The sequence below is a fragment of the Halyomorpha halys genome, unplaced genomic scaffold, assembly GCF_000696795.3.
Source record: "Halyomorpha halys isolate HHAL.00 unplaced genomic scaffold, Hhal_1.1 Scaffold383.1, whole genome shotgun sequence".
In the NCBI taxonomy this organism is placed as follows: Eukaryota; Metazoa; Arthropoda; class Insecta; order Hemiptera; family Pentatomidae; genus Halyomorpha; species Halyomorpha halys.
This window is the reverse complement of record NW_027105458.1, coordinates 200,920-223,546: the sequence shown is the minus strand read 5'-3', so window position 1 is coordinate 223,546 and position 22,627 is coordinate 200,920. Positions and strand designations below refer to the sequence as shown.

The 22,627-nt window shown below is 27.3% G+C and overlaps 1 protein-coding gene across 2 annotated transcripts in view; it reads left to right on the top strand.

The window, feature by feature from the left end:
* The window catches only part of Cdep (Chondrocyte-derived ezrin-like domain containing protein), a 222,933-nt gene that overhangs the window by 162,441 nt on the left and 37,865 nt on the right, over nucleotides 1-22,627 (top strand). For both annotated transcript variants that reach the window (XM_067051436.1, XM_067051432.1), the window contains exons 5-14: nucleotides 7,764-8,001; nucleotides 9,492-9,670; nucleotides 9,844-9,948; nucleotides 11,496-11,718; nucleotides 12,948-13,071; nucleotides 13,192-13,279; nucleotides 13,855-14,010; nucleotides 17,452-17,612; nucleotides 18,976-19,050; nucleotides 20,671-20,777. In XM_067051436.1, the coding sequence (XP_066907537.1) occupies nucleotides 9,500-9,670; nucleotides 9,844-9,948; nucleotides 11,496-11,718; nucleotides 12,948-13,071; nucleotides 13,192-13,279; nucleotides 13,855-14,010; nucleotides 17,452-17,612; nucleotides 18,976-19,050; nucleotides 20,671-20,777 (1,210 nt within the window). In that variant the 5' untranslated portion in view covers nucleotides 7,764-8,001; nucleotides 9,492-9,499. The remainder of the gene's footprint in view (nucleotides 1-7,763; nucleotides 8,002-9,491; nucleotides 9,671-9,843; nucleotides 9,949-11,495; nucleotides 11,719-12,947; nucleotides 13,072-13,191; nucleotides 13,280-13,854; nucleotides 14,011-17,451; nucleotides 17,613-18,975; nucleotides 19,051-20,670; nucleotides 20,778-22,627) is intronic.

The window sequence follows — 22,627 nt, the reverse complement described above, 5'->3', positions numbered from 1 at the left end:
GTGGGTTGGGATGTCAGCTGTATAAACCGTATAAAGACTGGGATATGCAATTTGTAGGAAGATAATTATTGAGATCTTGCAAACTTTCAAATGCACTTTTCGAAGTTCAAACAACCGATTATAGCAAAAAGGTTTATATGTTAACAGCCTAGTTCAAAAACGAAAAGTAGTTCGAAGCTGAAATTATTTAAGGTGGGTGCGTGACATTAACTTTTTCGATCTGACCGGAAATGCCGCTTTTAATCGTTGATGTTTGCAAAAAACTAATGTAACGATTTTGATTAAACTCGTGATATCAATGTTCCATATGTAACTGATCTAGCCCGAACCAGATATCAATTTTTCTATTATAAATTCCCAAATCACTAGTTTCTAACCTTGCTTCCTCTTCCATACCTGACAATCCTCTGAGGCGCCTGAAAAGAAGATAGACTCGAGACCTTAGAATGTAGAAATGTTATTAGAGTACTACCAGTGGGTAGTAGTAGCATGTTTGTAATCTAACATAACATTCACTAGATTTATTTTATGTAAATACAGCTCTAAATTTAAACAAATAAAAAAAATCATAACATTAATTTACGTTGGCTGTTGAATTTGTACTTTTTAAAATTAGGTTTAATTTTTCTTAAGCTCGTTTTGGTAAAACGCACCTCAGATATTTATTTACCGTTATTGTTTCCTTTGTGAAAACAGTTGGCTAATTTCCTCTGCGTGGGGTTTAAGGAACGGAAACCGCCTGTTTATCTCCCAACCGCTAACTAAGTTTTCCTTGTCTTTCCTAATTCTTTCTCTGTTTATTTCCTTTAAAATTGTAATGAAACAGCTGTAAGCATTCTATTAAAGTTTCTTAATATTTTTTTTTACAATTTTTAATTATATTATGCGATTATACTCGCTTATTATAAATTAAAAGGGTAAGATTCCAATGTTTTTCTGTTTCTTTATTTTTTGTATGTTTTTTTCTTTACCCGCCAGTGGTGTCGAGTTCTAGTTTAGTATTTTGGTTTACATCTATAATCCCAATGATAATGAATGGATATCAAACTGTTTATAGAGTTCCTTATATAACAAAGTAAAATATTTACCCATCATTCTGATTTTATTTATTTTTTATATCTTCTATAATAATTTCTTCTTCTTTTTTTTTGTTTATTACCTCACTTATGCAGTAGGACCAAAAGTATGCGTTATGTTATAGATTTATAATTTTATAGCTAAACTTTTTTTTTTTTTTGTAGAAAATTATATATTTTTAACAGCTAACATGTATTTCTTGTTAAAAAATAATTTAAATTTCTTCTTTCTTTCAACCTAGACTGTACAACTGGGACCAATGTCCCTGAAAAGTACATTGACTTATTAGCCATGACAATGATCAATTTTTTTTATTGGCATCATCTTATCATGATCTGTAATCCACTTGACGGGATTAGGTGATTTACGGCCTTGCATTATTTGCTATATTTATTTTTGCTCTTTTGTTTCAAAAAGTACTTCATATTCTCACAACAGAGGATCAGAACACAAGAAAAAGGTTTATACTTAATTCCTATTTAAATTTTCTATGTCAACGTTCAAACAGGATTGTTTTATTTATTTTTTAAGTTATATATAATTTGGGACATTTACTTTTCAATTTATTGGCCTACACACGTTTTTATTATTATTATTTTTTTTTACATTTCATGTATAAATAATTTATTATTAGGTCGAGTTGGTGGTATATTGGTTATTATGTGAGGTCCTTTCTAACGATGCTTTCTCCAAAGACAAAAATGAAACGAATAATCGTCGGACAAATGCGACCGCCCAATCAAATTGTAGAACAATTATAACTTTATAAATTTACTTATTATGAAGAAAGTGGTCAGGTGTACAGTCACAAAAATTAGTTAATAACTATTTATTTTCCGACATTTCGCCCTACTTTGTAGAGCTCCAGTTGTGATCTTTCGAAAGAGTCGACTGTTTCTTTCAAAGAAAACAATAAATATAATAGTATTAATATAAAATAAACCGTGATAAGAATATTTTAAAACTATAAGGTCAAAAATGAATTGAATTTATAAGGTTAAAAATGAATTAGAAGTTCATTTTTTAAAAATGAATTAAAAGTTCATTTTTTAAAAATATTTTTATCATGGTTTATTTTATATTAATAATATTTTATTTCTTCTTTTATTTCATTTGTGTATAATTTTCTTTAATTTTCTAACTGGGCTAAAAAGACAGTTAACAGTTAAAAATATTTTGACATATAGAATAATAAGATACAAAAAGGTTAATTAAGGTTGGGTTAAAATTATGTAAAAATAAGTGAAAAGAGAATTATATGCAAATAAAAGAAAAGAAGAAATAAACTAGTAATAATATATAAAATAAACAGTGATAAGAATATTTAAAAAATGAACTTTTAATTCATTTTAACCTTACAGTTTGCATATTATTTTTTTTTATATATAATTGTTTATTTTATATTAATACTATTTTGTTTCTTATTTTCTTTAAAAGAAACAGTCGTTGATTGTTTCGAAAGATCTCAACTGAAGCTCTACAAAGTGGGGCGAAACGTCGGAAAATAAATAGTTAACTATTATTTTTATTTTGTGATCTCAGCCCGGGCCATCTTGTTCATCATATGAATTAATACGGTCAATTATTTATACATATAATTTATAAATTTAAATTTTTATCGTATATTTTACCGAATGGCCAAATAGATCCGGGTAAAGTTATATGAACAGTATTATGGATGATTTATGAGGAAAAAAAGAACTGATTCTTGATGAAATAAAAGATTGAGGGATTAAAATAAAATAAATTTTATTTTATTTTCTCGTATATCGACTACAGTTTAAGATAGCGGTGGTTCCCTTAGGTACTGAAAATTTTAATTAATGAGCCGATATTTAATGAAGGCGCCCCAAATCCTTGAAGCCGCGTTAAGATACATTTGGGTCCCGGTTCACTGGTCTGCTTCACATATTTCACGCCTCAAGGGGTAAATATCGGATCTTCTCTTCAGAAAAACAGTTCAAGCGTTTACAATTTTAATAATTTTTTTGGCACTTTAAAAGGTAGCGTAGTGCACTGTGAACTTTATAAAATTAATATCTTGACTATATGTATTTAAATTTCCTGATAATTTCATTTTGAGACGACCAACCCGGTTATTGAATCAAGTATTAAATATATATATTCGTGGATTCAACGTGACCTAACCAGGTTTTAGCTTCATTCCTGAGCTAATCCATAATTCAATAGCACATCATGAATTAACATAAAACATTTTTAAAATGTATTCAATTCTAATATTAATTCTATTCTCAAATTAAAATGTCATGATTAGAGATGATAGGTTTGCGATGTGAGGTGTTGCAAAAGAAAGGATTTTAGTGCAATAGCTGCATAATTAGTATGAATTAAAAAAATGCATATTTACTATGAATTAAATATATATGTAATGGATATATTGGTATATTCTATTAAGTGGGCTTTTAGTCTAGTATAAATAAAAAGTCAATTTGAGTTACATTTGGAAAACAGTTTTGAAAAGTTGGTTGGTATTATATGTACCGAATTAGAGATTTAATGTGGTTTTATTAAGTTAAAAGTACACCCCAGCTCTTCACTAAGAACACTCCAACCTGAAAGGCTTAGCTATAAGAACTTTTTCGGGAGTTATTCCGTAGCCTGGATCAACTCTTGAAAGTTAACTTCTTAGCTTCTTTCATCACTGGCCGACACATAGGAAGGGTTCTTTTAATCCCTTCTCCGGGTCTGTAGCAATGAATGTTTCCTTACTTTTATTCCCTCTGCTTTATGACTTGCTCAAACAAGAACCTCCACATTATCTCATGTTTTTATTTCAGCGTTAATTTATTTTTTAATGTGTATTTTAAATTTAATAAAGTTCCGAATTTTCCGCCCTTGCAACATCTCGTTTAGAATATTTTTTTTTTATAACTCCATTTATTAATTTTAGAAAAAATAAACGATAAATTAATAAGAATTAGGACATATATATATATATAGGTGAAACAAAACAATTGTAGGGTCATACAATGTATCAACACAGTAATGATATAAAAAACAAGGATAAGGATCCCAATCAAATTTTGATTTTGATAATACAATAATTTTATATAAAGAAAGTAATACATTCAAAAGAAAAATGGTTGAGTCAATTTACATATTAGAAAACAATAACTATACAGTGAATTTTAAATAAGATACTTGAAATCTGAACCAACACTATGCAGAGAAGTAAAATTAATTTATGAAAATAATGGGTAAAAATTATGATAATATTTAAAATTAATTTTGATGTGAATTTTAAGAATAAAAGAAATAAGAATTTTAACCAAAATAAATTTTGAAATAAATAAAAGTTATGCTTGACCTGTGTTTAAGGAAGGTTACAAATATTGTTATAATAGCAAGGTGTGATAGAGTTAAATTGATTATAATTAAAAGTTTAATATTAATGAAATATTGACAAAATAGCTAATTAGACTTAAGCTAAGGATAACTTATTAATAAATTAATATAATTCTCTAATATTTTATTATCTCATAGGATAATTTTTACTGAGAATAGTGACTTGGGCAGAATAGCCTGCGGAAATTTTATTAAAATAATTTATGTCAGTGTAAATTAGTTTTTAAGAATAAAATTTATTAAAAATATTGTTAATTGCTAAAATCGTAAAAAATTAATGTATAATAAAAGCTGTTTTGTAATAGATTGTCCTTGACTATGGCAGAATTTGCCGATACGTTGGACTTTTGAGTAAATAAAGAATGGTTTGAGACTTTAATTTGGATACAATCGATTTTATTTAAACAAGAACTAGGATGTAGTGGGGGGAGGGGGGGTTAAATTGTGATCCTGTGTTAACGTCCAACCTGAGAGATAAGTTTATTGTCTTCCAAATCTGAGCATATATCCAACTTTGTCTCTAAATGCTAATAAAAAACCTCGACTCATTTTTTGTTTGTGCTTCTTCAACAACTTAATGTCAGTAATAATAATTATTAATATTTTTAAAAATTCCTAAAAATTACATATAAGTACTACTTTGCTGTTATAGCAGCGCATCTGGCAATTTTTACTTTCTCTTACGTATGTATGGAATATATAGTATTGGAAAGTATTGCGATCCTGCTACATTTTGAATCCGAGTTTTCGACGAAAGTTTTGTGATTCCCTGTCTGTGTGTGAACAGCATAGCTACGACAAATACGAAAAGTCGTATGAAATTGAAATTACATATTTATAACTTGTGTATGCCTGGGACGCAACAGCGACGTTTTCGATAAAATTGACCGACCAGAAGTGCCTCTTTGTAGAATCGATTTTTCACATTTTTTCGAGTTTCTCGTAAACAACTCTAAAGATTTTAATTAAACTCGGCATGTCAACGAAGAATTAAGTGGTCGTTAATACAAAAAATAAAAATTTTACATTGATATATTACTTGTTGGGAGCGGGTAGCTCAGTGGTATGGCACTGTGCCACTAACTCCTAGGACCTAGGTTTGAATTCGGCTGTGGCAGATAATTATTTTCTGTATCACTGAAGCAGTAAGTTCCCCTTAAGGGTTTAGGAGCCCTACTTTGCCCACCCAGCCTAATGAACTTGGTACCCTTAATTGGCGGTCGAGCTTGATTCAGACCAAATCACCTCCTTGCACAACTGTTGGTCTAGTAACAGTACTTCTTTACAAAGTACTGCACCCCTGAACCTTCATGAGGGAGGGGGGCTGTAGCAGTTATAATTTTATTATTATTTTTTTAATATTACTTGTTAATTTTTTGTTAATGTTATATTCTTAAATAAATACACAATTAAAAACTTATGCTGAAGAACATGCTATGTTAAATTTTTGGGGTGTTTCAGTTGGAAGAATATTTTTAAATACTCCTTTTCAAAAGTTGACAAATTGAATTCCAGCCTTCATAATAGAAATATAAAGTCATTTAATACAATTCACTTCCTTCGTAGCTCTTCAACTAGTACCAAATTTTAGGTTTTTAATCTGAGTAGTTTAGTTATTTATGTATCTTTGCATATATGTAAAGAGTATTTACCGAGTCAAATTTGATTCAAGCAAGATTAGGTAAGTTTTCCATTTATTTATATTATTAAATGAACAATAATGTTGATGATTAACGCAGGATTTTGGTGTTTTATACTCATTTTGAGTTTATACTGCCCGATTTTGTTTTTTACTACTAAAAAATACGGTCTCAAGGTATCTAGAACCCTTCAACTTTAGAAATTTCATTTTTATTCTACAAATATGAATAACTCTGCTGAATTGTAAATTTTATTAATCTTCGGGATTAATTTACAGTTACCAGGTTGAGTAGTGGTTGTTGTAATGTTGACTTTATTGGTACAAAGATAATCTACCTTCTGGAATTACATAGTGTAAGTGAAGCCTTGAGAAGTAAGGCATATAAGGTTGGCTTCCCAGCTCCATTGTCAGCTACTATCAATTACCAAATCAATGGACGTGCTAAATTATTTTGCTGTTACTGGTGAGCGTTATGAAATGAAATTTGCAATGCCTTTGATAGCAGATTTAATCTATAACTTTTTTTATTTGTTTTACTTTTTCATTGTTATTGTTATATCCCTAACAATATAATTAGAAAAATCAAGAACTAATATGTTGCAAACACTTTTTTTATTTCAAATCTTACTATCTGATGCATAACGAACACAAGAGACAATACAGTACAGTCCTAAGGGAAACAGAAAGTGGCACTATGTATACACACATAGTTGAGACTGAACAGCTATGTGTAATTAGTACTGAATGTATATAGTTAAATTAATGATTCTAATGCAATAATGATCTTGATGAAAACGAACAACCTAAGTTAAGACTAAAAGACCAGTTTTGCTAATTTGACTAGTATTGGCTTTCCGTATCCATCATTATTTTATAGCTTTGTGGTATAATATAGTTGGTAGGATATATCATTCAGATACTGTCTGTTGAATTTTATAAAAAAGTTATTCAAAGTCGTTAAGAAAATACATTTAAATTGTTTCTGTTTTATATTTGCTAAATGACTATGTTACAGTTTATTATTTAAATAAAATAAATTGTACCCAATTAAGTCTCAAAAATCTTTATTAATACTTTAAATGTTTAACGTTACGGCCAACCTGGTGATCCTCAAGGACAATCTATTAAATACCTTTTATTATACAATCATTATTAACAATTTTAAACAACATTATTACTAATAAATGACCATACCTTAGCTATAAATTCAGTCTCGGATCCAACTATTACAAATTTTTTGCAGACTATTTTGTCCAAGTCTATTAAAATTAGTCAAATTAACCTATAAAACATTAGGGAATTATATTAATTTATTAATAAGCTTGCCTTATCTTATGTTTAATTACCTCTGTATGTCACTATTTCATTTAAATATAAATACATTGAATTGCAATTAATCTGAACACTGATATCACCCACTTATCAGCAATATTCTTTAACATTCCTTACAAACAGGTCAGGCTTATAATCAATTTACTACAAACTGTATTTTGGTCTAAATTCATTTTTCTTTTATTATTAATCCTATTAAAGTTAATTGTAAATAGTAACATAAAAGCTAACCATATTATTCACCAATTAACTTTGCTTAAAATGTTTGCATATTGTTGAGTCAAATTTCTTGTGTCCATTATATTTTTTACACAAATCTTAATTTAATTTTTATTTTATGTTACAGATCTGTTCCACTAGTAGGCTTCACCATTGGTACCCTGGACATAATGGCTTCTTCTACTTAAATGAATAGGAAAAACTACAATCAAAAAAAGCCTAATTATCAAATTGGAAAGAAAAATTCTGAAACATTTTTTATTAAATTTAAATTAATTGATGATGGAAAAATGAAATACTGCATCAGTTATGAAGGGTCAGGAGGGAGAAAAAGAGACGAGGAAACATAGGTTATAGCTCAGAGGGTATGCATAGAAACTAATATTAGTTTTATTTTGTTCTTTATCAAAAAGTTGTTTGTTTAAAAAAACAAACACCTAAAGTCAGTTCAAATAATAATATTTGGGTGGCTTTTGAAGAACAACTCATATACAAGATATGTCTGAAAGTTAAAATTTACCAATTTTTAATATTAATTAAAATATTTTATAATTAATTTATTTTATTTTTATTTCATTGCTTAATATTTTATAGGTTAAAGCTCGAAGAGTAAGCATAGATACTAATATTAATTTCATTTGTGTCTTTATCATCTGAGTAGTTTATTTTAAAGAAACCACTGGATAAGTTCAAATAATATGACTTGAAAATAAAAGACTCATATATGAGCTGTATCTGAAAATTATAATTTATATATTTTTAATATTTAAGATGAAAATGAAAATAATTTTTATTTAAAACATATGATTAATTAGTTTAATAATGGTAAAAGACTGATGTTGCCAAATTGTGTAAGATATTAATTATACAATCAAATTTTACTGGAATTTATTTTACCTAGTTCTATTTTAATTTGAGATCTATGGAAATCATGCTTAAACATGGATCAAATCCTAATTTTTGATTTAAACATTACACTGTTACTCACTTGAAAAAAAATATTGTTCCCATTACTTCAGCAAGTATTGAGTAACTTTTAATTTCTGCAATAAGAAATAATAGAATTTAACCAAGGACATAATATTGTTATATCTTTTTGATTTTATTTGGAGAAATAAAAGAAACAAATGGAAGGATATTTTTGAAGTAAAATTTATCCATATATTATAATCTTGGAAACCAAAATAAATTAAAATATCTTGTTTTGATTTTTTTTTATTAAGTGAACAAGTCATTGTTTTGTTTTTCATTTAATCATTTGTTTTAAATAGATAATACTTAGAATTAGTAATCTGTAATTCTTATTGTTTTGATTTTAACTATTTTTGGTGAAATGAAAATAATAAACAATGTTCAAAGAATCTTACACAACTTTTTTGTTTTTCGAGATGTTCCATTTCTTAAGAATCCAGTATTTTTATAGTGTTGCTATTTAAAAAAAATTAATGTTGGAAATTATTTTTTCTCAAAATGTAAACTTTTATGAGGAGGGTATCTAGAAGCTGATGGTCGCGTGTTCAGAAAAGCTTATTTAATGAATTAAATGTAATACATTGAACATTGACAAACAGATATTTCTTTTGAAATAAGTAAATATTTATTTTTGTTAATTAATTGATTGGTTTAATTTAAATGTAACTTCTTAAAATATATTTATTTTTAAGCTCTGTAGATTAACTTCATTTCTTTGGCAGTATTGAAGTTTAAATTATCATATAGTTTTTTATGAATTTTTATGTTTACTGTATGTACAATTGATATGTCACTAATTTCTTAATGTTGTTACAAAACAAATCATTTGTAAGTGCGCTTCCAGATTATGTAAATCAATTATTTAGTATTTACTTTATTTTAGACGGAAGTATGGTTGACTGCGAGGGAGTTTCTCTGGGTTCATCATGTGCGAAACTGCCACACTCCCATTCTGCGGAGATCTCAAAGACCCCACCACCTGGGGCTCCAAAGAACCCAGGCAAAATGCTTGCAATTCGTGTACACATGTTAGATGACAATGTTACCCTCTTCCAAGTTCAGGTTAGTTTTGAAAATTTATTGTCTTTTGATGAAATGGGATTATTTAAGGGATATCTTTTAAGGATTATATTTTTGAACTCACACGTAATATAATATGTAAATGTTATGTACAACTATTTTATAAGTGTATTTTTTTTTTTATTTCAACTATTAATTTTTTTTTTTTTTACTAGGCGAAAGCTCTAGGTCGAGTACTATTTGAACAAGTTTGTAAACAACTGAACTTGTTGGAAGCTGACTACTTTGGCCTAGAGTACCAGGATCATAATGGCACTAAGGTAACTAACTTATCAACTTTTTTTTTTAATTCAATCAATAATTCACTTTCTATAATATTTTTGAATTTAGGAATAAATTGAAAAACTTGTAGTTAGTTTGTAGACTGGTATTCATTGTAAAAGAAAAGTAAAAGAAAACTGTGAGAAAAAAAAAAATGTTATCTTTCTTTTCCTATTATATTATATCATATAAAAATATGTAATTTATATATGTCCAGTCACGGATTGATCAGTATGCTGTGTAATGTAGCAACCCGATGTATTTGGGCAGCATGAATGAATAAAGTATTTCTTTCTCTCTCCTAGATTTTTTATCGTGATCAGTTAATGTTATAAATCAAAACAGCCATTATAAAGAGAAGATATGGTTTTATTAAATTGTTCATAGTTTCAACCAAACTTTATTTGCCATCATCATGAATGTAATTAAGATATGATATCAAAAAGAGACAAATAATACTAAAAACTAATATTATTGATTGTAAATAATGAATATACTTCAAAGATGTGAGAATGATTTAGAAAAAGAAATTTGGAAGATTTTTTTTTTTATTATGGAATTAACAGAGGAAGATGATCTGGATGTGATAAAAAATATATATTATAAAATCTATTTAATAAGAGCCAACTTTTTGCCCTACCTTTCAGGGCTTCATCAGGACTTATCTGTAAGAAGTAAGGTCAAAAGTCAAAACTTTTCGATTGTTAGACTTTTCCGCTTACTTCCTAGGCATAAGCCTTGATGAAGACCTGCAAAGAAGGGCGAAATTGACTCTTAATAATTTTTTTTTTTTTATGATATTTGTTTTTTCATCACATCCAAACCATCTTCTTCTATTAAATAAAAAAGTTTACCATCATAAAATTGATTATTCATAATAATTAAACATTACAAAGTAAAAATGAGGTAACTCATTTTTTTTTTTCAAAAATTAGTAACTACGATTTTTGGTTGGCACACACGATGGTTAAGCCAAAACTGGAAAAAATGAACTTGAACTGCTCAAAATCCCTGTTGATTTATGTTTGTAAAATGCAAATAATGGGCTCTTACATACTATTTTTTTTTCTCTTGAGCATTTAGGAAAATGTTATACCTCATTTTTTTCCCTATAATCAGTCCTCAATTAAATATTTAATGTAGGTGAATATTTCCTTTTTTCTAACTTATTATTCTCTGTTAAGTATTTTAATTTGTAAACACTTTCATCACTTTTATTTACTTTCTTTATTTACCTTTTATTTTAAAATATGTTTCAGTTATGTTGTATGTTCTCAATCAGTATGTTTTATTTTTTATTCTTCCCTCTTTCTCCTTCATTTATTAATAGTATACTCAGTATTATTTAGTTTCACTTTTCTCATTTGTATCTTGTGTCTTTGTTGTAGCTCTGATGATGACTTACATTGTCTGTTTAATATAAAATTTATATATAATAAAAACTATTGATTAATATGCTCGTTTTGTTTTGTCACCTCGATTATCTGAATCCTCTTATCACAATCTCCCATCATGTATTTAATTTATTTTTATGGTTTTGTTTCAGTATTGGTTGGATGTTGAAAAACCTCTATCGCGCCAAGTTGGGCTCTCTTTGTTTGAGCCGATGCTTTACTTTTGTGTCAAGTTTTATACCCCTGATCCAGCCCAGTTGGAAGAGGAATATACCAGATATCTTTTTTGCTTACAAATCAAAAGAGATCTCGCGCAAGGCCATATTCAGTGCAATGATAATACAGCAGCGCTTTTGGCTTCCTACATAGTACAAGGTAACATTAAAAAAATATCTGTACATTAATATCTAAAATAATTTTTTAAAATATAGAATTCATTTAAATGTAACTTAGTTGATGCATTATAAATGCATAATATTGCTGTTTTAATCCAGTAAAACTCCTGTTTCCTAATACCTTAATATGTAAGGCAAGTGTATCCTATTCAATGCTTATACCTGTTTAAATAGTTTAGTCCATTTTCATTAATACCTTGGATGTGTTCAGAACATATTTAAATGGTTAAATATATTGAACATTGGCAAGAGAACTGTTCAAAATCTATTTTTTGAACTTCTGAAAAGCACAATTAATTAGAATTAATTCAAAGAGGATATTTAGTTACTCGAGTTTTGAATAATTTTATTGTTTTCTTAGTTTGTAGTTGCTTCTTTCCTTTGTAACAAAATCTAGCTCGTAATGATCCCCATTAAAGTACATTCTATTTATTTGAAGGAGCTGGTCAGCCCTGAGGTCAAGATAAAAAAAAATAATTTTCAAGTACTTATTTATTGCCGACATTTCAACTCACATTGTAGGTCTTGATCACATCACCCATGATGAAGACCCACATCGTGGGTTGAAACGTCGACAACAAATAAATAGTTGAAAACTAATTTTTTTATTCTCTTGACTTAGCCCCGACCATCTCCTTCAAATTTACTTACAGTCAATCATATATATATGTGTGTGTGTGTGTACATGCACACATATATGCATTACATACATAATTTTCATGTTAGAGCTGTGTTCTAGGACTTCATTTTTTCTTTAGATATGCTTCAGGGCTTTCAATAATTTTCAGCTTTGAAGAATAATTTTTTATTTTGTTTGGTTCCGGAACTGTTTTTTTTCCCTAAGACTTCCTTCCATTCATACTGTCATAAGCGAATTATTGAATTAGAAATTTTATCCAATACAAAATAAATTAATTAATTAGATTAATTTAAGATATACATTTTTTAATATGCCCATGAAGCTACAATAATTCTACCTTAAAATGAAAGTTTTGATCATACCGTATATAATTTCGATGAAGGTCATCTCTTGAAGAGTTTGGATGAAAATCTCAAAAGCTCTTTTATTTTTGCCAAGCCCTTTAATTTGATTTTTATTATCTAAGAGTAAAGTTTATTTATTGCTTCATTTTATCTGTGTCATATTACAATATTTTTCAGAGGAGAAAACTAACCAAATGACATCATATTTTCAATTGACTGTTTCAGCCGAATGCGGAGACTATGTGGCAGAAGATTATCCCGATGCCTCTTACCTCTCCTCATATAAATTTGTTCAACATCAAGATAGAGAATTAGAAAAGAAAATTATGGAAAATCATAAAAAACATGCGTAAGTGAATATAGTATATTTATAATTGTCCTGTGGCATTATTTTATTTAAATAAATTTTCAGTTTTCAGTTGATTGTATAAAAGACTATTTTTGATTTATACATGTATTTTGTTTACAGTGGGCAGTCTCCCGCAGAAGCAGATTTGAATCTTCTCGAAACTGCCAGAAGGTGTGAGCTGTATGGAATGAAAATGCATGCAGTTAAAGTGAGTTCTTACTTAACTTTTTTAGTATCGAAAATCATACTGTAAATTTATTTAAAAAAAAGTTTACAATGTCAGTTACTTACTCCTCATGATTATATTTTCATCTATAACAGCATATAGATAGTAACTGGATAGTACTAACATGTTATTTTTATCTTTTCTATTCAATTCTACTTAATTACGCATCACTGAACTGGTTATATTTAAGATTGAACAATAAATAAATAAAATACCTTTTATACTCATAAAGTAAGTAAATACAATCTTGGTACAGAACCTGGTCCTGAATGTATTTAAACTAGGAAAAGGCAATCAAATGGAGATCATGCTCAAACATCTTGATTGATAAAAGATTTATTGAATTGATTATTGGCATGCTTTAAAAAGAGACCATGATAAACAAACATTATGCTTTGAAAGCTAACTGATTATCATTGACAGTCATACTTATCAATATTTCATTTTATTAAGGATAAAACTTCAGATATGAAATTATATTATTATTAATCTAATGTTAGTATTACTATAAAAATTAATTCAGAATCATATGAATTCTCTTTCCTTTTCTGTTTTAGGATCATGAAGGCGTACCTTTAAACCTTGCTGTAGCGCACATGGGTATTGTTGTTTTCCAAGGCTACACGAAAATTTACACCTTTTCTTGGGCAAAAATAAGAAAAATATCATTCAAAAGGAAAAAGTTTCTCATAAAGCTTCACCCGGATGGATATGTATGAATTTTTAGTTTTTATGTGACAATTAAATACATATTTATAATCTATTAAGTTAACTTTTACACACAAACTTCTATGGTTTATGATACAGTGTAAAAAAAAGTATAAAAAAAAATTAAAAAATTGGTGTATATCTAAAAAATTTTACGGCCTCTTCATGGAGGCACACAAATATACAAAACTTTCGCTATTTTCAGACGACTAGGGACTTGGACTTGCTTATGTAATTTTTAACCAGTTGTTTCCTTAGTAATTGCAAAAAGTTGTGTTATATTTATTCATTAAAAAAAAACTTCATAGTTTCTGCTTTGAGATGCAAAAATCCATAATTATGTTTTGAATTTCTATTTTCAAATTAAGCTGTTAAACAAAAAAAAAAAATAATTATATCGTTGGCCTGGCATGACAGCTTCCTATTATCTTTATTTTTTTGTCATAATTAATTATTATTTTTGTACAATTTAAACATAAACATTTCATCTGATAGTTTTTAGCTTGAAAATTGGCATAAATCCTTGAAATAAGTTTAAAAACAATTTCTGCTAATTGTATAACCCACAGAGCTATTGAATAAGAGATTGCTGTTCAAATTATAAAAGAAAATTTTTTTCATATGAAGCAATTGATATGTGAATTATTTTTAATAATACATTTTTAATTTTTTATGTAAACTTATAGCAACGGTTAAGAATCATTAATTTTGGTTTGAGTGACTAAAAACATATCCCAACCCTTTTCTTCTTCTTGTATAGGAGGAATCTCTAAACTATGACCTCTGAACAAACACCACCCTGCTGCAGTTTATTTCGATTATTTTGTACAATTTATAACTATTAGGTTGGTGCATATGAAATGTCAGATTTCTTTTACATGCTAATATTTTTCTTCCTGTTTTTGTTATGCTTTTGTTTTTGGCATAACACCATTTATGGCCGTACTCTTATCGCCAGAGTCACATTTCAGTAACGGTGATTTTCTCATAAGTGTTCCTTTTGGTTATTTGTTTTGAATTTTGCACCGATATGAATTCTACCAATATTTGTGTAATTTTTTTGTATGATTATAAACTTGGTAATAATGCTGTAAAAGCTGCACACAATATAAATCAGGCATTTAGGGAGAATACTGTTAAAGATCGAAAAGTCCAACTTTGATTTAAAAAATTTTGGTTTGGTCATTTTTCTTTACAAAACGAACTGCAAGGAAGAACCAAAATGATCGTGACTGCCACATGACCAAAATTACCGCATACATCTCGCAGAACGATTGTGAAATTAAATGAATTGAAATATGAAGTTTTGCAGCACCCAGCCTATTCACCGGATCTTTCCCCAACCAACTTCCATTTTTTAAAACATTTAGATCAGCTTTAAGGGCTAAACAGTATAAAAATGAAGACAGCCTGAAAAATTTGATATCTACACTTATTGATTCTGGAGTTCTGAATTTTTTTAAGACAGGTATTTATGCTTTAAATCCCACTGGGAAAAGTGTATTTATGTGAATGGAACATATTTTGATTAAATAAACAGCTTGTGAAAAAAGTAGTTTTATATATTCACTTAAAAATCCGACATTTCATATGCACCAACTTAATACATCATACTCATTAATATTGAAGTTTTTATTTAAACAATAACTGACTTAGATAATGAAACTGAGCAGTTTAACTTTGATTAATAATATGAGGATATTGGTATGATGAATTTGCCCTTGGGCTTACTGGAGGAATACAATAGATAAAATAGAAATAATCAACAAACAAAATGTAATACATAGATTTAAATGTAAATAATATAAAGATAGATATTAATATTTAATATTTATAGTATTATATATAAATATTAAATATGTATATATAATATATAATATAGATAAAATATTCCAAAATTAAAATCACGCTGATGATGGCAATAGTCATCATGATTAAGAAACAGGTATTTGAACTTTATTTGGCTTAATATTACATTTTATACATTATATAGTACTTATTTAAATTAAGAGAAAAGAAAATATCAACAACAAAAAATCATGCTTTTAAGCTGTTTTCCAGGGAATCCCCTGCAGTTAAAGTGTAATGGGACATAAATAAAATGCAAAAAATTATCTGGTGCAATACCCACATGCAACTTTCACTTAACACTTTACATTGTGTTAAAATTAATCCTTGCTGGTTTGAAACAACAATTTCTGTATTAATCACAATTTCAATACTTCCCCTGACTACATTTACATTTGTACATAGATGAAAGTAAAAACTCATTATTGTCATAGCAATATTTAAAACACAAAAGATTTATTTATAAATTCAGTTTTTTGTCACACTCCATTATCTTCTACGACTTAACATGTTAGATATTAATTTTTCTAAAACCTTTGGCTTTACAGTGGTATGTTATTGATCTATATAACTACATTTATTTCCACCATGAGAAAATATTTTTGTTTTCATCTCTAATTAGTTATCAATTTCTATAATTTGGCCCTTAAGCTAACGAGTTTGGAGACACAGGGCCTTTATAATGAAGTTTAAACTAATACTATTAATATTTTATAAAAGGATGATAGCCTGAGTAATATTATTAGGAAATTACATTACTTTAATATTATTTTATATCTTTTTCATTTTTAAATGTAATGTCATTTATCATTGGTCAAATTCTCCTACTCCTTTGCCCTGTTGATACATTTCAACCACCTCAAACCATTCTTTGATTCTGTAAGGTGGGCGTCCTTTTTTGTTCTTTATTCTCCTTTTTTCTTGATCTTTATTTTATTCTTATTTCCCTTATTTTCCATCTTTTAGTTCGGACTGTATTTTTTATATTTCTCTTTTATCTACTTTTTATTTGTTATTATTTCCCTTTTCATTATATGTCTAGTACTTTTTTGTATTTCTTGTCTATTTATACTTTTCACTGTACATCTTATTTTATTTATTTTGTTAATTTTTATATAAATTTTCACATCATTTTTAATTGCACCTTAGTTTATTTTTATTTCATGTTATCTTATTCTCTTACTCTGTTACTTAATTTTAGTTGTTCGTATCTTTTTTAGCCCTGCAAAGTGGGGTGAAATGTTGGTTCATAATAAATAGTTTATTTCCTATTTGAGTTATTTTGACCATCTTTCTGTTATTAATTACACATCTTCCAATATTAGTATTCTGTCATTGGATAGTTGTCCCCATTATGAAGCAAAAAGTATTAGTGCTTGTACTTTATATTTATCAACTAATATTATTAGGCCTCATTATGAACCAGAGCCACAATGTATGGAATTTATTTACTGTTATAGAAGATTCACTATAGTCGCTATTTACTGTAATAAGAAATTTACTAAGACACCTATTTATCTATTGTGAGCTAACATGTTTTTTGTAATCATCCCAGAAATGTCTATAATATATTATATAGTATAATATATTTTTTTCAGGGTTACTATAAAGATACAGTAGAATTTTTTTTCGAGAGTAGAAATGAATGTAAAAATCTTTGGAAGAAATGTGTTGAAAATCATGGGTTCTTCCGCTGTAATTCTATTAAGAGAGTAGCAAGGCAAAGAACTAGAGTGCTTAGCAGAGGAAGTTCCTTCAGGTAACAATCTTCTTTTCCTTTCAATTTCACCTCAAATTTAGTAAAAAAATTTATTAAGGCAGATAATAAATATTATTTATGTTCATTTTTATCATTTAAAATATCTGATAAGTTCACTCACCTGAATTTCCTTACCAGTAAAACATCTTTGTTTTTATTGAAAGATGATGGATCTTTCAAATGGGCATCTATTATGTTGCCAAGAACATACTAAGTTACTACTAAGAACATACTATACTCTCCAAAGAGGTATAGTTTTTGAATTGTTTGAAAAATATATACTTTTTGAGTTATACGAAAATATATATATTTTTCTCATGTCTTTTTAACCTGTTTTTTATGGAAATTTATGCTATGTATGAGAATTTAAAAGGGTTTAAAGGAATAAGCCTTTTGGCAGGTTTCATTAAATTGTTTGAGCTGAAGCTGGAATATAGTCTATAAAGAAACAAATTTTTTGGATATTGCATGTAACATGGCCAATTTGTTATACAGGCATCAGTGGGCTGAAATCCCGTCCTTGAATGCTGGGGTTGAAGAAGAGTAGAAAGGAAACCTGAAAGAGCTATTAAACATAACATTGAGTTAAAGAGTTGAGTTGCAGTTTAATGACCCATTAGAAATTAATTCTATAGTGAAGTCCTACAATTACTTTATCTTTATTGCACTTCAAAATACTCGCCAGGAAAATTCCCTAGATAACATTATAACAATAATTGCTACTCGAACATAAGAAATCGCTACATGTGTTAATGATGTGTTAAAATGCAATCAACTCTGTTCGATAAAGTTTGGCCCCAACAACAATAATGAACTCTGGCGTTAGCTCTATCACTATCATAATATGAAATCTTGGAAGTTAGTTGTTAAGGCTGCTTCCAAAAATTAACACTCCTCATGAGAATCTCAAACATAGTGTATAGTGTGTGATAAAATATAATTAATAATCCAAATGAATAATCTTTAGAAAGTTTTATTAACACAATAATTTTACAAAAAAAATTAACATTTTGTCCCATCCTCAGGACTACACTGTTATTTTTTCACCTGTATCCTTGCTTATAAAAACCTAACTCCCAATTCATCATTATCATCATGATACTTTTATTGTAATATGAAAACTTGTAATTTGGAACTCCTATTGTGAGTAGTTAATCAGACTGCTTTTAATGCACAGTTTTTATATATATATATATATTTTTTTTAGACTTTTATCATTTACAATTTTTTTTAATTAAGAAAGATTATTCTCATGCATTACTTATTGAAAATGATTAATGTCTTCTAAATAATAACAACTATAAGAAAAAATATATTATATACATTATTTTTTAATTTTCATTTATTTTCCTCTGTATATCAGGTACAGTGGTAAAACACAGAAACAGATGGTAGAATTTGTAAGAGAAAACTATGTGAAACGCCAAAATTTTCAGAGGTAAGTTATTCTATAGTTTCATTATATTTTTATAAATTGAATTATAATTTGAAAGCTTCCTGTGTTTCTTTCAGTTGTTTCTGTCCCTTCATCTAATTATTTTTTTACTTGTGTTTCACGACATGCTTTTGGCTTTTGCTGAACTTTTTTCTTTAAGAATTGTGGATTTGATTAGAGTGGCTATGTTTGTGGTGTTCTTGAGCAAGTAGATATTTGATTATTTTAGTTTACAATTTTGATATATTTATATATACATATATATTCATGTATTCATGTTTGAAGAGCTATCTCTTTCTTCTATTGTCTTTGTGTCAATTATTCAGTAGTTTGAATTTTTTATTTAAAAATGAAAACTTTTAAAAGTGTATTAATTACAAATAGGGCTTATTAATGTTTTGGTTTTTTTATCTACGCAAGGTTAAGATATTTTCTGCCCCAAAGAAAAATTGAAAAGTTTTAACTTGATATACTCCTAAAATATATATTTTGTTGCATTGACTTAAAATAATAAACTATAATCGTTTTTCCCAATGAAATTATTAGATCTGTTGTTCTACTATAAACTGCATAAAGCACAGATGTAGTTGTAGACTGTTTTTAAATTTTTATTTTATTGATGAGTTGGTTTTTCAAAAATGGTTTTTGAAAAAGCTTATTTTTGACTGTAGATACATTTTTATTTTTATTTTTTTATTTCTTGATTCTTTATCATTTATTAGCTTGAAAAAATATCTAACACTTACTGAGACACGAAGTTGAGCTATCTTTATAATAAATCATTTAAAATTGTTTACGAACAAATGATAATATTGTAATAACTTTGATTAATTGAATTTGAATGATCATCTATCAGAGATTCAATGAATAAACCTCCGTATTTTTTTCAGGAACTGTCCATTATCTAGGTATGTACTATAAAACAAAATGATTCATTATATACTTAAGGGAGTCATATTTCAATTATTAAAACAATTATAAATCTTTATTATTACTAATAAATATCAACATTTTAATTTTACTAGTATGAAATATTGTTTAATATTGATGAGAATGGGAGTATGTTAACTGTATGCATGTTACTTTTACATTTGCTCATCCTTCTGATGTAAATTAAATACAAATTCTATTTTCTTTTTTTTTTTTTTTAATTTCTTCTCAGAATGATTAGGGAGTTATTTTTTCTACATGCATGGTTGGTTATTATTCAATGGGTTTATTTACACAAACTTCTTTGAGAATTTGAAGTTTTATTGTTTCGTTATTCGACTTCAAAGCTATTAAATGTGAAATAGATTTTTATTGCTTGTTTTTATTTCTCTTCATTTCATCTCTATGTTTTACAATATTGTTAATGTTGTCTAATTAATCTTCTTTTCTTTCTTTTTATTTAAACTTTGTCTCTGTGTATCTTCAATGGTTAATCATTAAGAATTACGTTATTCGTTGTTTTAATCCATTGGGAGGATAGGATTAAGAAATTTTAAAGTTATACTTTCTGTTATACCATAAAAAATAATTTAAAAAAATTAATAATAAACATGAAGAAAACCGTCATTTTTTAGATCAAATGGAACCGACCTAAAATGTTTAACATGTAAATGCTAACAATTTTTTTTACAGGTCACAATCTTTCCGCCAATCTAGTTCTGTTCATTCTTCGGTTGCCACCAATGTTGGTGGCAGTATTTCAGCCCATCCTCTTATTCCCCTGGGAGACAACAGTATAGGTAGGTGTCTCATCTTGAAGCATGGCATGTTGCATGAGTATAGATTTTATATATTAAAGAATGTTATTCCATTTTTGAATATATATATTTATTTTATGTATAAATTTTCATATATATTTTACTTAATTTGTTTATTTTTTGTTATCATTTTTATTTATCTATTTGTTTTTATTTTTATTTCTTTTCTTTTGATTTGGGGAAATCAGTAGAGTAGATTTTAAACAAGAGACTGAGTGTTTAAAACCTGGTTATTGAAAACCAGATTTTTCTACATCATTTAAAAAAAAAAAAAATTAAAATAACATTGTCAATGCAACAAAATTATTTTTTATTATGTCAATTCATTAAATTCTCACTTGTAAAAAAAATCTTTATTACATAATTCTTTTTAATTTTGATCTACAATTGTTTGTTTGATATGATCAAAATTTTGAACAGTAAAAAATAATAATGAGTGATGGCATAGATGTGGAAGTGTAAACAGTTTGTGAAAATTTTATTTTCACTTTTAGAATGTTTAATTATAAATTATTTTATTATTTTAATGTCACTTAAGCATATGTTATTTTCTTCAAGTCATAATGTGTGTTAACACTATTATTAGTATTATGAACACATATACCATTTCAGATTGATAAATTAATTGGACTATTTGATACTTACTGATAATATTTTAAAGTAACAAAATAACCATAACTTAAACCGCCATGAGGAAAAAGGCACAGTGTTGTGTATTTGAAAGATTGTTTGAAAAATAGAGAAATGTTTCCTTCATCCAATTTAAGGGTAAAACATGCTACCATCATAATTTTGTTGGTAGGGTATTAAAAGCTTATAAATTGGAGAATCAATTAATTTATTTGTATTCTTTTAGATAATGCATTATGCATTTCTCTGAAAATTGATTAAGTTTTTATACAGAATATTTTGTTCCCTGTAACCACATTCTCTTATTTTAAGTTTACCATCATAATATTAAAAGCCATATTTTAATACCTGCTTGTTATTGTAATAGTTTTTTTATAATATACCAAGCTGTATATTGGGTTTCTGTTATATAACAATGTGGTAGAACAATTCATTAATAAAGCATACAATTCCAAAACCAACCAATTCTCTTTTAAAAGTTTTTATTTATTTCTTTAATTAACAGTTGTCAGTACAACATTATCTTAACATAAAAAAATGTCTGTAGAAAACAATTAAGTCACATGTTATTTAATTGTTTTTGAAAGAAATTCTTTTACCTCATGATAATATAGATACAAAACTGTTAATTAAAAAAATTCAAATTTGAAAATGGATTTTGGATTCTACGCCTAAAAAACTCCCATAAAATAAAATAATAATAATTATAGTTCTTTTAAATTTTTTTTTTGTAAAAAAAAAGTCTTTATTGTGGAAATGAAAGTATTTCAAATTGTGGATACATTGTTGACTGTAGAAATCATAATCATGGAGAAATTTATTTTGGGGATAGTACTGTCATGGAAGAAAAAACACAAATTTCACACTTGATGTATGTTTTGTGTCTTGACTTCATTCTTCTACCTCCTTCCTAATAAACTTCTCGTTAAATTTAATAATTAATTTTTTTTTAATTATGACTCCCTTTTACATCAATTAATTGTTTCCATGGCTTAATATAAATCAAAATCATCATATATACTTTATATTATATAAATAGATGTATAAAGTCACTAGTACTTTAATGTAAGTTATTTATTAAATAAGTAAATTTTATTTGATATTATTGTAGACCATATTAATATTACAATTTCCACATAATTTTGGGCGAAGATTACAGCTGTCTTGTTCAGAGAAGTGAAAATCATTTAAGATTTATACTT